This window comes from Vulpes vulpes, chromosome X, assembly GCF_048418805.1.
Source record: "Vulpes vulpes isolate BD-2025 chromosome X, VulVul3, whole genome shotgun sequence".
Classification (NCBI taxonomy): Eukaryota; Metazoa; Chordata; class Mammalia; order Carnivora; family Canidae; genus Vulpes; species Vulpes vulpes.
The window spans coordinates 12,966,234-12,982,656 of NC_132796.1; the positions used below are offsets into that span (position 1 = coordinate 12,966,234).

The 16,423-nt window shown below is 38.1% G+C and overlaps 1 protein-coding gene and 1 non-coding gene across 2 annotated transcripts in view; one reads left to right on the plus strand and one right to left on the minus strand.

The window, feature by feature from the left end:
* The window catches only part of TXLNG (taxilin gamma), a 54,407-nt gene that overhangs the window by 31,476 nt on the left and 6,508 nt on the right, over positions 1 to 16,423 (plus strand). Inside the window, exons 4-8 of the mRNA XM_025997523.2 lie at positions 4,675 to 4,845; positions 6,170 to 6,364; positions 9,488 to 9,607; positions 11,144 to 11,218; positions 16,064 to 16,156. Coding sequence (XP_025853308.1) covers positions 4,675 to 4,845; positions 6,170 to 6,364; positions 9,488 to 9,607; positions 11,144 to 11,218; positions 16,064 to 16,156 — 654 coding nt within the window. The remainder of the gene's footprint in view (positions 1 to 4,674; positions 4,846 to 6,169; positions 6,365 to 9,487; positions 9,608 to 11,143; positions 11,219 to 16,063; positions 16,157 to 16,423) is intronic.
* On the minus strand, positions 8,596 to 8,702 carry LOC112919155 (U6 spliceosomal RNA). Its single transcript, XR_003234823.1, has one exon. It is a non-coding gene; the product is annotated as a U6 spliceosomal RNA (small nuclear RNA).

The window sequence follows — 16,423 nt, forward strand, 5'->3', positions numbered from 1 at the left end:
AACTTCTATGAATTATTGACATTTTTTATGCATTTTCATCTGTTGATAAAGCAGTTATTCCATATCATAAATACTACTTTTTGTCATTGGGCAGCTCTAAAAATGAGTTGTTTATTTATTACTCAAAGAATTATAGTTACTCTCCCTTCGTGTGTGTATACCCCCATGTAGCTGGCATTTGGCAGCCTAGCACCTTCTATTCAGAGCAGCAGGAAACCCTGTGCGTCAGTATAAATGGCCTAGAACAGTCACAAATACAAAGATGGAAGAAAACACAATGTCGTCAGATTGCTGGTTTTAGGCAAGGAACTCTTCTATCTGTGAAAGACAGTCCCTACTGGTTCCATCCGCATGAGATCCTGTGAGAAGTGGTAGAAAAAGAAGACAAGAACAAAAGGAAAGGAAAAGAAGAATGAAAGACAAAAAGCAGCATAGATGGTTTTAGCTGGCTACTTGACCGGGTGTTGTGGCAAGTCAGACAGCCATGAATAGATTAGAAGGAGAAAGCAAATAGTTCGCTAGGGCAGTCCTCATATTTACCCATATCATGGTCACATTCTGATTCACTGGGTCAGGGTTAGGGCCCGAGAGTCTGTATTTTAACAAGCTCCCAGTTGATAATGTTGATGCTGTTAGCCTTTAGATCACACTTTGTAGCAGGCATCTAGGCTGTTATTGGTTATGGCTTTTATTTTGTGTATGTGGAGGGTGGGTATGGTTAGTTTTAAGTACCAGTAACAATTGCTATGTTCATTTTAGAATGTGTGACACATAGATGACTTAGTAACCTCTCTGAATTTGATGTGTGCTGAATGTATGAAGGACAGATGTGTACCATTTTCAGAAAATGTTCTAAAGCTTTATTTCTTAAAACAACATTCATTTCTTTTAAAAAGTAGAGTATATAGGTATATAGCAGTGAAACCATCAATAGTAGCCTTTTCCTAAGGATTATTTATTTAGAAAACTTCCCTTTCGCCATCACTGTCCTCTACCCTTTTTGTGACAGCATCATCTGACATCACTGGTCCTTGTGGCATGAATAAGTAGAAAAGTCCTATAGAGTAGGTGGTATGGCATGTTGTGCTGTAATTGGGATAATCCATTGGGGAGACCTTGTGGCCTCTACATTTACCAGATAACATGGGTTCTTGAAATCCTCACATTTCACTTGGCTAAGTGTGGATACCATTAGGTTTGTAACACGATTCTTAAGGACCTGTTATAGTGCTATTCTTTCCCATTCCTGAGTCAGTTTGTGTAGATTACTATAGTGTAATAATAAATCTTGATATCTGCTGGGGTATGTATATAGTCTTAATACTCTTTCTTAGAAGCATCTTAGCTATTCTTGGCTCTTTATAAAAATTTAGGTTCAACTTACTGGGAAAAATTGGGGGAAAAAAAATCAGTTGACAATTTAGAAGAGCATTTCATGGAATCTATTATTGGTGTATTTTTTTTTTTTAAGATTTATTTATTTATTTATTTATTTATTTATGATAGACATAGAGAGAGGCAGAGACACAGGAGGAGGGAGAAACAGGCTCCATGCCGGGAGCCCGACGTGGGACTCGATCCCAGGACTCCAGGATCGCGCCCTGGGCCAAAGGCAGGCGCTAAACCGCTGAGCCACCCAGGGATCCCTATTATTGGTGTATTTGTGGTAGAATTCCCTTCCTCATGAAGTGAATGGAATGTAAATGGTGTATATCCTGGGGCACCTGGCTGTCTCAGTTGGTGGAGCATGCTTGGTCTCAGGGTTGTGAGTTTGTACCCCATGTTGGATGTAGAGATTACTTAAATAAATCTTTTTTTTTTAAAGTGTATATTCTTATGGGAAAGAAATTAGTTTCTTACATACCATATACAATGATTAATTCCAAATGAATTAAGGATTTAAATGTAAAACTTAAGCTTTAAAATTTTAGATATTTATATTTATTTAAATACGTTAATATTTTTCTAAACTTGGGTTAAGGGATTTTTTAAAAGATATATTTATTTATTTTAGAGCAAGAGCAGGGGGAAGAGCAAAGGGGCGGGGGAGAGAGAACCACATGCAGACTCTCAGCCAAGTGCTAAGCTTGATGTGAGGCTCGATCTTATGACCCTGAGACCATGACCTGAGTGGATATCAAGAGTCTGACACTTAACCCACTGAGCCACCCAGGCACCCCAAGGGAAGGATTTCTTATAACACAAAAAGCAGTGTCAAAGAAAGGATTGCAAAAATTGGCTATGCTGAAATTAACTTTCTATTCAGCTAAAGACACTTCAAAAGACCATAAGAAGACATATTAAAAAACTGGGAAGAACATATTCTAACAAATACAACCAACAGAATATTTAGTTTCAAGAATAAGGAATCCCTACAAATGAGTATAAAAAGAACAACTCAGTGGAGAACTGGGCAAGAAACATGTAAGAGAGATTTTATATAAGTAGAAAAACACGAAGATACAAAGATACCTAAACATAAAGGTACATAAACTTATAAAGAGATGTTCAGCTTTATTAGTGATCAGGGAAATGCAAATCTGGACTGCAGTGAGATGCAATTTTATGTCTGTTGTAGTGGCATAAATTAAGAATTCTGATTGTACTTAGTTTTGGAGAGGATGTGCATCTGTCTACATGATCTCTCTCTTTTTTTTTTTTTTTTTTCTGTCTACATGATCTCTTATAAGTCACTGATGGGAGAATAAGTTTGCCAGCCACTATGGAAAACAGTTTGGCATTGTCATGTGAAACAGAACATTAATCACTGCCTAGCAGTCCCACTCTTAGGTTTGTACCCAGAGAAATTCTTGTATGTGTATACCAGGAAACTCCTAGGACAGTGTTCATATCATTTTAAGTAATAAAGTCTGGAAACAATTCAAATGCCCATTGACCTGAGAATGGATCAGTAAAGCATATTGTGTGTGGTATATTTTTTTATGTGAAATATCCTACAACTGGTGGGCCAAATCTAGTGAGTCCTGTTTTTGTACTGCCCACAAGGTAAGAATGGTTTTACATTTTTAAAGTATTTAGAAAAAGAAGACAACGATGCACCAGACACGTACATGGCCCACAAAGCCTAAAACACTTACTTTTTGGCCATTTACAGAAAAGGTTTGCTGTCCCCTGATCTGTGCCAACAATTTGGATGGGTTGTAGCAATGTAATCTACAGCTTTGCTGTCCAAAATGGTAGCCATTAGCTACATATGGCTATTTAAGCTCAATTTAAATTCAAGAAAAAAATCAGTTCTTCAGTTGCACTAGCCACAACAAAGTCAAAACAACTGAAACCAAAATGATTCTTTTAGGAGCACACACTAAGGAGATAAAAAGAGAAGAGCAAAGGAATTATGAGCTTGGGATTCGGGATTGTGATTACCTTGAGTCCAGGAGGGCAGAGGGAGTTGCAGCTCTCAATGGAATTACAGATAGTGTGCACAGACTGGAAGCTTCTTGGAACTGGGCTACAGCCCACAATCATCGTTAAGATTACTTTGCAAAAGTATTAGAGAAAAAAAATTATTTTTCCTGCAGGAATTTCTGTAAGGACATTTTTAAGAGCTGTAAGCATCTGGCCTTGTATGTATGCTTGGTGAATTTTGATAGGCCACAAGGTGTCACTCTTGCTCTTGAAATTGACTCCGCTCCTTTCCTTCTGTGAAAGGTTAGTAGGGCCGCCTTAAACTGTCATTGTTGATTTAACCTTGAAATACACTCATTTGTTCCAAACCTAAAATTGCAGCAATTCCCCTGTCTTACAAAGAACCCTGAGTGCTGCTTATTCTTTTTATTTTTTTTTAAGATAGGGAGCTCATGTGTGCGTGAGCTGGGGGACGGGTGTGGGCAGAGATAGAGGAAGAGAGAGACTTGTAAGCAGACTGCACACCTAGTGTGGAGCCTGATGCCGGGCTCGATGTCACAACCTTGAGATCACAACATGAGCCAAAGTCAGGAGTTAGACATTTCCCCTGCTGAGGCCCCCAGGCGCCCCAGTGCTGCTTATTCTAATTTGGAGGACCATTTCAACAGAGCAGCCTGTGTGTGTTTTTCACAAATGTAAAACACGATACTGTTGATTTCTAAAGTTTTTCCAAAAAACATTTAAAAAATTTTATTTTTTATTTATTTTTTTAAAGATTTATTTATTTATTTATTCATGATAGACAAAGAGATTGAGAGAGAGGCAGAGACACAGGAGGAGGGAGAAGCGGGCTCCATGCCGGGAGCCCGACGCGGGACTCGATCCCGGGACTCCAGGACCGCGCCCCGGGCCAAAGGCAGGCACCAAACCGCTGAGCCACCCAGCGATCCCCTTTTTTAAAATTTTTAATAAGAAAATAGAATAAGGGGTTCCTGGCTGGCTCAGTCAGTAGAGCATGTGACTCTTGACCTCGGGGTTGTAAGTTCAAGCCTCACTTTGGGGGCAGAGTTTACTTTAAAAAATGGGTTAAGATTGGTTTCCTTTTCTCTTACCCTAAATTATTTGCTTACTTACCTATCACAACTGGAAGAGAGAGAAGGTTGACAGAGTAATATGGCACAAAATAATTTAAATAATATATTTGGCTTTTGAAAATGTGTTCCATAGTTCTTACTGTAGTTCCTCCAGCCATAACTCAAAGGTTTTCATTGTACTTCCTGATTGTAAAGTACTTATTAATTTTAGCTGGAGGAAAGCAGGAATGTTCAGAAGCAAATGAAGATTCTGCAGAAGAAGCAAGCCCAGATTGTGAAAGAGAAAGTTCACTTGCAGAGTGAACACAGCAAGGCTATCTTGGCAAGAAGCAAACTAGAGTCTCTTTGCAGGGAACTTCAGCGTCACAATAAGACTTTAAAGGTTAGTTGGTTCACTTTTATGTTTTTCAGGAGGGACTGACACTGACCACTGACTTACCTTGTTTTATAATCACTGTGTACCTGTTTGAAATAAATCTTGTCACTACATGGAGACAGATACCAGCCACCTTACTATTCTTTTTCTTGGCCTGATGCTTCTTAATGAACCTCATACCTGGTCATGGGGAATCTAATTGAGATTGATGTTTAAAGCACAGCTTACTTGCCTGGAGCCCTGGCTTAGGAAGCTCAGAGTTGCCAGTTTTCTGCTGAGCACTGAGGTAATTATCATGTATGAGAAGCTGAGTTGAAACAGACTTGAAGCAGAGACTGGGTCTGGGGAGGGAAAACACCCATTGAGCTCCTTGGGGGATGTTCATAAGCTGCATTGCCAAACCACCCTTGCCTGCCCCCCAGTACCCAGTGGCGAAGTACTTTTAGAATGACACTTAAATGATGGCTGAATATAAAGGAAGAGAGAGCAGGTACCCAAAGATTAATTGATGCCAACAGGGGGAGAAGGAAAAAGAGCCAGAGACATGGAGGCAGGCCTGTCTTCATTTACAGCTTTGGTATGATTTCGACTGAGCAGTAGCTCCCATTAAACTGCCCCAGCATAGCCGATGTCCAAGGTCCTAGAATACAGGAACACCCAGGAAATGGATGTTTACCTACTCTGGGAGCTGTTAGTTTTCTCTTTGCTTTTGAACCCTTGGATTTAAATATTCATTAAAGTAGGTGGTATTTTTTTCCTGTAGAAAATCAACATTTTGATTAGACTGATAGCCGTTTAAACATGTAAAACTTGTATCTTTTAACTGTTAAAACTTTTAACACTGGTATCTTTGGCAAGTGATGGAAGTGAGGTTTTCAAGACATGGATTCCTTTAGTCCCTTGCCTTGTAGGGATTTAGGTGTAACCGAGAAAGTAAGCTACAGGAAGGGTCTCTCTCGTCAGGCAGATTTAAGATGCTTTTGTGTAACTGGTGAGGAGAGTATTTGGGAAACTACGGTGGAGAGCTGGCCGTGTGGCAAGCTCTTTCAGTAAAGTGCATTGAGTTAAATTTATTCATTTATTTTCAGGATGATGAATTTTAGATTGACGGGTGGCACTCATTTTCCAGCAGGGCAGTTTGCATCTCTGATTATCTACTTAAGAAAAGCTGCCTGCTTATTAAATGAGCATCTTCTGGTCAAAGGAAAGGAATGATAGTTCAGAAGCAACACTTCAGGGTAGCAATAACAACCCCCATAGCAGCAGCTTCTTTTACAAGCATCTTCTCTATAGGTCTATACCATTAACAGAAATTATTTTGGATAATAAGGAAGAAAATATGCAGCAGGCACGAGAGGAGGAAGAAAGACGTAAAGAAGCCACTGCACACTTCCAAATTACTTTAAATGAAATCCAAGCCCAGCTGGAACAGCATGACCTACACAACGCCAAACTCCGTCAGGAGAATATTGAACTGGGGGAGAAGCTAAAGAAGCTCATTGAACAGTATGCCCTGAGAGAGGAGGTAAAGCCGTTTTATTGCTTTAGACAGCTTCTCATTATTAGCAAGAACTTTTCATCATTTGGTATCAGAGGAAAACTCCTGTCATGGAATATTTTAGAACTTTTATATCTGCATAGTGGACATTGGGCTTTTCTTTGGAAAAACTCAGCCACTGGGAACAGGGGTCTTGGGGGTCATCACTTAGATAGCTGAGGAGTCCATACATTTGGGTAGGTGAGGCAGTTTCTTAAAGACGTGTTAAGTACTACTTGTCTTCCACTTGATATTAGAAGATGGTGTTCTTAGCATACAAATTTTTCTCCTTATCTACACTAATAATGAATAAATATTTGGCCTCCAAATAATGCTGTAACTCAGACATCGATGATAATCTGTACAGTACATTACCATTGTATTACACCTGTGTTTTTAGATTTTTTTTTTTTTTTGAATGGGGGTTTTATACTATTTGGGAGGAAAAATAGAACCTATTTCCAAGCTCTCATATCCATTGAAGTAAAGTTTATTGGAACGATCCATGCCTGCCGATCTTGATCATTGGCCTCCAATTAAGACTTTTTCAAGCTAGTTGGAAAGTTCAGAGGTAGTGTCTATTAAAAGCAAATAGGCAATAGCCTTTTTTTTTTTTTTTTTAAGATTCCTCATTTTTAGAGGTCAGATGGGCAGAATTAGAGGCATCAAACTTTAAATAGTGCATCCGCTGCCTTTGAAGTTAGGGAAATAGCTTTTATGTGTGTTGTAACCCTATGTAAGTAGATTAAAATAGCTGATTAAAGAAAAAAAAAGATTGGTACCTCTATTGGTTATTGTATCCAGTTTTGAAGGCAAACTTTAGATCATACTAACTTAGAGTCTTACATTCAGACCTTCAAAAACTTATTTTTCCTGAAGATTTTTATTTGAGAAAGAGCGAGTGAGAGAGAACAAGAGAGAGCACAAGAGTGGGGAGGGGGCAGTGGGGAGAACGAAGAAGCAGACTCAACTGTGCAAGGGAGCCCGGCACGAGCTTGATCCCAGGATCCTGGAATCATGACCTGAGCCGAAGGCAGATACTTAACTAACTGAGCCACCCAGGTGCCCTAAAGATTGTTTATTATTTAAGAGAGAGATAAAATCTCAAGCAGACTCCCTACTGAGCAAGGAGCCCAACCTGTGGCTCGATCTCATGACCCCAAGATCATAACCTGAGCCAAAATCAAGAGTCGGAAGCTCGACTGACTGAGCCGCCCAGGCCCCCCTAAAAACTGTTACTGAAAAGATTTTCTTTTTAATCACTCTTCTCTGCCTTTTGCTTTTTTTTTTTTTTTTTTAAATGGAGAATATAGACTTAAAAGTAGAGAATATGTCATCTGGTTTTAGCAGATGAAACCATAGTTTCAGCTTTCTTCCCATCACCCTGCCCTTGGTTATTTTGACACAACCTCATGGTGTCCTACTATTCTGTTCATATATATTTGAGGGTGTACCCCAAAAAGATAAGGATTTTTTTTTTAAAGCACAACCACAGTATGATTTTCACACCTAAAAAAGTTGACAGTAATTACTTAATGTTAAATATCGAGTCATTGTTCAATTTTCTGTAGTCCCCCCGCATGCCTTTTTTTTTTTTTTTAAGCTGTTTCAATCAAGGTCTAAATAAAGCCCATCTGTTTCACTGGTTGATTGATCTTGAGTCTGTAACATAAAGATTTCCTCTTCGTTCTTTTTTTTCTTACAGAGTGTTTATTGAAGGAACTTTTTTATCTTAGAGAATAAATTTTTGTATTAGATTATAAAGCCCTCAATTTTCCCAAAATTATTCTTTTAGTTTTGTTTAATATGACAGTCTGGGGCAGCCTGGGTGGCTCAGCGGTTTAGCGCCACCTTCGGCCCAGGGCGTGATCCTGGAGACCCGGGATCGAGTCCCACATCTGGCTCCCTGCATGGAGCCTGCTTCTCCTCCTTCTGCCTGTGTCTCTGCCTCTCTCTCTCCCCTCTGTGTTTCTCATGAATAAATAAATAAATAAATTTTTTTTAAAAGTGACAATCTGCCACATCATAGATGTAGAAAATTTGAAAATTATGTATGTTTAAATCACATTGCATGTGAGTCTTGTTTTTTATTTAATAAATTCAATATATATATAGAATATATATATAATGTGTACATATAGTACACATTAGTTTCAGATGTAGTATTCAATAGTTTATCAGTTGCGTATAACACCCAGTGCTCCTCACATCACATGCTCAAAAATATGGAACACTTCACAAATGTGCATGTCATCCTTGTGCAGGGGCCATGCTCTGCTTCTCTGTATTGTTCCAATTTTAGTATATGTGCTGTCGAAGTGAGCACAAATCTCATTTTGTATGTTATCAAATGTTCTTTGGTCAGGAAGAGTTACTCTTTCTACATCTGAGAAGGGATGTTCTCATGACTTTATTGTACATAAATAACCACTGAACAATTTCATTTGGAAATTATAATGACGTTTTACCAAATCTCTAACACGTGCTGAGCACTGGGCACCTTACCCAGCATAACCACTGCACTGGCTTAGACCGCTCTGGATTAGAGCATGATTCCCCCCCACTCAGAGGGGGGCGCTGAGACTCAGCAAGGGGAATGGCTTCCCCAGGCCACACACTAGCCAGGATTTGACCTGGGGCCACTCCAACTGTCATGTGACAGCATGCTGCCTCCAACTGAGAAATTTGGGGAAATTTAAAGGGAAGAGAAAGATCCAGGAATTACTGCGTCTAGTCTGTGAGTTGAACAGTTTGATCTCCTCATCCATCTTTTTCTTGATACACTTTGAGCCTCATTTTCCATTGTAGGGCAGAAATAGGAAGTACAAGTATATGGCTGATGAGGCTCCTTGACAGCCCACCTCCAAAAGGGAGAAGGGGGTACAGGATAGTAGTGAGAAGGCTCCCTTACTGCAAATGTAGTGTAGGAGGGCTTGCAAGGTGAAGGAAAGCACACGCTTCCGCAAGCACGGGGACCCAGTGTCCTTGGCTGTGGTGGTATAAGCAGGAAAAGCAGTGTGTTAATAAGCAAAGTTTTGTAACTTGTGCTGTTTGCTCATCATTGTGTTCCTTTTTCATTAAGTGATGGAAGAAATTTTACTTCTCCCATAGCATATTGATAAAGTATTCAAACATAAGGAATTACAACAACAGCTTGTGGATGCCAAGCTTCAGCAGACGACACAGCTAATAAAAGAAGCTGATGAAAAACATCAAAGAGAGAGAGAGTTTGTAAGTTCTCTTTCTTAAAAAAAGAAATTTTTTTGTCAAAATTATAATCAAAGCCATTTTAAAACATTTAAACTTCTATTATTTAAACTTAATATAGTACCTGGGTCATGCTAACTGGTTTTTTGTTCTAGACTGAGAAGGGCATGTGTGTGTTAGAAAGTATTTTTTTTTGTTTTGTTTTGTTTTGTTTTGTTTTTATACAGAAGATACACTGGAGAGATTAGACCAAGTTAGTGGAAAGATCTGCACTCATTTGGCTTTTTTGTGGTTATTTCACTTCTTTTGTGTAATGGTCACCATGTTCAAGAACTATACCAATATTGAGCACATCACATTTGGCAGTTCAATTTAATATCAAGCTTACCAAACACTGGTCTCCTGTATACTGTTATATTTTGTTCCAAACAAATAACTTGAAACTAGGGAAACTATTTGTCTACTTACTCTGGTATAATTTTCTGATAAAATTTTAACAGAATTCTCTATGCCTAATCACTCAGCATCGTTCCCAGAGTGTATGTTCAGACTATATTGCCTGTCAGTAATTGTGAATACAGTGGAATCTCATTGGGTATGTATATTTAACATCTGCAAATTCAGCTTTATGTACTTAACCAAAAAAAAGAAAAGTGAGAAGTGATTATGGCAATGAGGACTATTCATTCAGCTTTCACTCAAGTAGCGTAGGCCTTGAGGAGAGCCTGGTATGAAGACTCTGTGAGTGGCCCTCATGCTGTGAACTTACCATGTTGAGTGTGAGTCTAGGCTTAAAAGAGACCTATTTTTCATACAGCACAATCCTTCTGCGAGAACTGCTAAGTATCCTGTGCGTAATTGAAGAAACAGATGTTCTTTCCAAAGTGGGAGTATAAGTTTCATACAGTCACACACATGTACATAGATTGCATGTATATACTTTGTAGTTGGTATAATGATTTTTTAAGGCTTATTTGGACTATGTGTTACATTTTACTTCAGAGACTGAATTTCAGCAGTTGCTTATTACTATGCAATTTTACTATATAATTTTCTTAAAAACCCAGTGTATAAAAGCTTTCATCCACTTCTCCCTTTCTTTTTAAGAAGTGATCAGAAACTGGTCTCTGATTTCATTGCCTTGCTCTGTATCCTTTCACTCTGCCTCATCTTGACTCTGAAGGAGTAGAGTGGCTTTCTAAGTCACCTAGATGATGTCAAGATTCCTAGTCACGTTTTCTGCTAATACCAGACTTCTAATTATTTTCACCTGAAACATAACAATTTAACCCCGAGTTTTGTAAACCTATTCTTAGGTCTCCAGGGTACTCTTTCTAAGCAGTAAAAGATTATTCCAACATTTCTGAGTGTTAACAAGTGGAACAGATTGAAGATAATAAGTAATGAACAATTGATATAACTGAAAGTTTTATCTATAGACTTGTAGTTCTTGCTAAAATAATGAGTGGAAGGATTAAGCCTAAGTCTCTCTCTGGTCATTTGACATAGTCATATTTGTAATTACTATTAGTATTTTGCCAGAATGTTTCTGTTTTCTAGTTATTAAAAGAAGCAACAGAATCGAGGCACAAATATGAACAAATGAAACAGCAAGAAGTACAACTAAAACAGCAGGTAACTTGACAGCAGGGGATAGTAGCATTTGTTATTAAAAAAACAACAGCAACTATGGCTCATTTGATATATACCTTAAATCTTCTCTAAGATGCTTGTGCTTGTTCCCAGCCAGAACTGAGAGTAGATCATGTGTCCCTCTTGGAATTTCCCTCTTAGTTTAGGGTGACCAGCTTATTCTGATTTGCCCAGGACTTTCCTGGTTTTAGCACTGAGTCCCGTGCCCCAGGAAACACTTAGGTCTCAGGCAGACTGGGACGGTTGGTGATGTTGTCTGCAGTGTCCCCTTTCCAATATCCCAGGTATTTCCTCCCTTTCTCAGTCTCTTTCCACGTGTGTCCATTAATTTCCAACTAAAGAAAAACAAATCTTAAGATTATAGCTCTTTTGTATTAAGTTGAATTATATGAAATTGCTGATATTCCTTTGACCTACTAAAATGGCAGTTTCATACAGTTGAACTTAAAATCTTCAGAATTTTGTGCTGTGAGCACATAACCTACTTTAAAGACTGCCTATTAACTGCCATACAGTTCTAGTCTCAGAGCTGTGGAAATGGTGATTTTAATGGTGGCTCTCCCTACTTTTTCTTTTCTAAGTATATGATACATTATTGTTAAGTATAGTCACTGTGCTGTACATTAGATTCTCCAAACTTACTCTTTTTATAACTGAAAACTTGTACCCTGTGACCATCTTCAGATTTCCCCCTCTCATCAGCCCCTGACAACCACCATTCCACTTGCTGTTTCTAGGGGTTTGGCTTATTTTTAGATTCCATATATAAGTGAGATCATACAGTGTCTGTTCTCTGGCTTATTTCACTTAGCATAATCCCTTAAAGGTCCATCCTGTCACAAATGGCAAGATTTCTTTTTTTCTTTTTTAATGGCTAATACTCCATTGTGTGTGTGTGTGTGTGTGTGTGTGTGTGTATCACAGTTTCTTTATCCATTCATCTGTTAGTAAGCACTTAGGTTGTTTCCATATCTTGGCTGTTTTGGATATTGCTGGCAATGAACACAGAAGTGTTCATATATATCTCTTTCAGATAGTGATTCTATCTCCTTCAGCTATATAGCCAGAAGTAGGATTCCTAGATTACACAGTAGTTCTATTTTTATTTATTCATTTATTTATTTTAAAGATTTTATTCATTCATGAGAGACACACAGAGAGACCCAGGCAGAGGGAGAAGCAGGCTCCATACAGGGAGCCCGACGTGGGACTCGATCCCAGGTCTCCAGGACCACACCCTGGGCTGAAGGTGGCGCTAAACCGCTGAGCCACCTGGGCTGCCCCAGTAGTTCTATTTTTAATTTTGAGAAACCTCCATATTGGTTTTCATAGTAGCTGTGCCAACTTACCTTCCCACCAACAGTGCGTAAGAGTTCCCTTTTCTCCACACCCTTGTCAGTATTTGTCATCTCTTGTCTATTTTATGATAGCCATCCTAACAGGTGTGAGACGACATCTCATTGTGGTTTTGATTTGCATTTCCCTGATGAGTAGTGGTATTGAGCACCTTTCATGTTCCTGTGGGCCATTTGTATGTCTTTGGAAAAATGTTAATTCAAGTCTTCTGTCCATTTTTTAATTGGATTATATTTGTTTTTTTGCTATTGAATTGCATGAATTCCTCATATGTTTTGTATATTAATCCCTTATCAGATGTGTGGTTTGCGGTTATTTTTACCTATTCCATGGGTTGCCTTTTCATTTTCTTGATTCTTTTGCTCTGCAGAAGCTTTTTAGTTCAGTGTAGTCCCACTTGTTGAGTTCTGCTTGTGTTGCTGGTGTTTTTGGTATCATAGCCAAAATTTCTGAGACCATTTTCAAGTTTTTTACTTATGTTTTCTTCCAGGAGTTTTATGGTTTCAGGTCTTATGTTTAAGTCTTTAATTTTTGCGAATAGTATTAAGACAGGCATCCAGTCTTCCAATGTCATTTATTGAAGAGACTATCCTTTCATTATTGAGTATTCTTGGCTCCCTTCAAATATTGGTTGACCCTATTGTATGGGTTTATTTCTGGGCTCTCAACTCTGTTCCTTTGGTCTGTGTCTGATTTTATGCTGGTAGCATACTGTTTTGATTGCTTTAGCTTTGTGGTATAGTTTGAAGTCAGGGAACATGGTGCCTCCATCCAGATTTGTCCTTTCTCAAGATTGCTTTGGCTATCCCAGCTCTTTTGTGGTTCCATTCAAATTTTAGGATTTTTTTTTCTATTTCTGTAAAAGTACCATTGGGGTTTTGATAAGGATTAAATATAGATGGCTTTGGGTAGTGTGGACATTTTAATAATATTAACTTCTGATCCATGAACACAAGATATCTTCCACTTTGTATTCAAATTTTTTCATCAGTGTCTTAGTTTTCAGTGAGTAGATTAATTTATATCCTTGGTTAAATTTATTTCTAAGTATTTTATTCTGAGCTATTGTAAATAGGGTTTTTTAAATTTCTTTTTAAGATATTTTGTTAGTGTATAGAAATGAGACTGATTTCTGTTCTGTATGCCGGTTTCACATTTTGAAACTTTAGTAAATTTTTTTGGTGGAGTCTTCAAGATTTTCTATATATAAGATCATGTCACCAGCAGACATTACAGTTTTATTTTTTTCCTTTCTGATCTGGATGCCTTTTATTTTTCTTGCTTAATTGTTCTGGCTAGGAATTCCGTGTTAAATTGAAGTGGTGAGGGTGGGAATCCTTGCCTTGTTCTGATCATAGAAGGAAAGCTTTAAAACTTTCACTGTTGAGTACGATGTTAGCTGTGGGTCTATCATGTATGGCCTTTATTACGTTGAAGTATGCTCCTATACCCAGTTTGTTGAGTATTTATATCGTGAATGGATGTTGTATTTTGTCAAATGCATTTTCTGTACTTTATTGAGATAATCTCATGATATTTCTCCTTCATTAATGTAGAATGTCACATTTATTGCTTTGTGTATGTTGAATGATCCTTGCATCATCACAGGGATGATGTTAATGTGCAATTGAAATTGGTTTGCTAGTATTTTGGTTTTTTGCAACTATATTCATCAGGGATGTTGGCCTATAGTTTTCTTCTGGCATCCTTATCAGGCTTTGATACCAGAGTGAAGGCTGACCTTACATAGAATGAGTTGAGGAGGTCCTTTCTCTTCAGTTTTTCGGAAGACTTTAAGAAGAATTGGCATTCGTTCTTTATGTGTTTGGCCGAATTCACCCGTGAGACCATCTGGACCGAGGCTTTTCTTTGTTGCTTCCTTGCTTTTCAACCCAAACTCCTTTTGAGTTTGTTTAATGCAGTCTTTCTCGGTGTTTGTCTTATGTGGAGTAAGGGTAGCAGAGGCTGCCTCCCCACTCAAAGAAAAAGTACAGGAAAGACTTCCTGTATCTTTATGGACAAGTAAAGTTGAGTGTTTACCTATAGATAGTTCACCCTTTTCCAAGTAACTAGATACGTTCTGTTGAAAAAATATTATTCATTTTAAGTTTATTATGTAATTAATGTATACTTAATGTACGGTCTCTAAAATGCAGATACATGGAGACTGGTCTGAATCTTTTGGGCATGTTTTACGATGTGGTGATGCTCTTTTCCTATAGCTGACCTAACCTAGAGTGAAAATTCAAGAAGTCTTTAGAACTTTCCTCTGTACCTTAGGATTATGCTAGATTGATCCTAGGGAATGTGAACCCCTTATTAGCTCTATAAACTCAGTTGTCCATATAAATGGAGAAGAGTATTAATGTGGGAAAGGCATATAAAGTCTATTTATAAACAGCTTTGGAAGATAGACTTTAATGTGGGAGTCATTGCTAAGTCCAGTGCAAAGCACCAGAGGATCCTTCTATGAAGCTCCCAGGCAGCTGATTCTGTTGGACTGTTACCGTTGCAACTTCTGTTGTCTGTGATCTCTGTTACCCTGAGTTGTGTTAATCTGATTAGTTTATTTCCTTTGCTGTCACAACTTTCTTTTCCTAGTCCCTAAATGTGGCTCTCGTCAAAAGTTGGTCTCATTCTATGCTCTTACCATGTCTGTTTCCAGCATTTGTTGAGGACGGAGTCGAATTGGTGTTGGTTGACCCAGTGTTCTGTAAGGCAGGCATGTAAATCCAGGTGTGATGGTAGTTCCCACTTACTAACTACGCACTGTGGACCAGCCTTGAGCTCTCAGATGGGACAGTCTACCTGGATATTCCATCTTCAAGAAAAAAAGCTATCAACATGCATTTAAAGCTTTTAATATTCTACAACACACCAGGGTTATTATTAAGGTTATTATAAGCAGGATAATTTCCAATATTTGAACTTTAGAGCCATGGTCCCCAAGACCCAAACCAATCAAAAGGACCTCATCCCACTGAATTCTTTCTCCCCTGCCACCAAGCCAGTGCTTTGTCTTCTGTTTCCTTTGTTAAGGAAAGAGCTATCCTTGGTATCAAGCTAAGAACTGTACAGGTGGTATTCTAAAAGAAAGTTCTTTTTCCACGGACAAGTTTTCAAATATAAGGAGAGAGAGGGTAGTTCATGAAGGATTAGTTATATGAAATTTGTAATTATACCAACTACATCCTTTAGTTTTTATTATAATTGGTGGATTAGAGATAGTAAATATTTGTACATTTTTAGTATTTACATCTGAAGATGTTTAAGTTGCAGTGAATTTCAGTGGGTTATAGAACTTCAGCTGTCTCTGTCTAGTAGCCAGGGGCTGGGTGCGTGTTTATTTCTGTCACTTGTAATAAGTAACTAATGTGTAACCAACCATATTATGTCCTTTTAGAAAGTCTTTTGGAATTTTTAAATTGTTTACCTAGAACTCAGAATATTTCATACTTTTTTCTTCTGTAGCTTTCTCTTTATATGGATAAGTTTGAAGAATTCCAGACTACGATGGCAAAAAGCAACGAACTGTTTACAACCTTCCGGCAGGAAATGGAAAAGGTATTTTTGCATATTTTTAGTAGAATATTACCTAAAAGGGAATTTATATAAGAAGCTGTTTTAAGCATGATCACTACCTGGATGAGTTGACGTTGTTACAAGTAGTCTTCATTTCCTCTTTTCTGATCCTCCAGTGGCATCCCATTTCGTCATTTTGCCCTTGGTGTGCCCCATGTAGCTAGTAATCTCTATGCTCTTAAATACTATCTTTAATAAAGTGAATTCCTCTATTAAATAGTTTGTTGTTACACACAAAGTGGTTTCTTT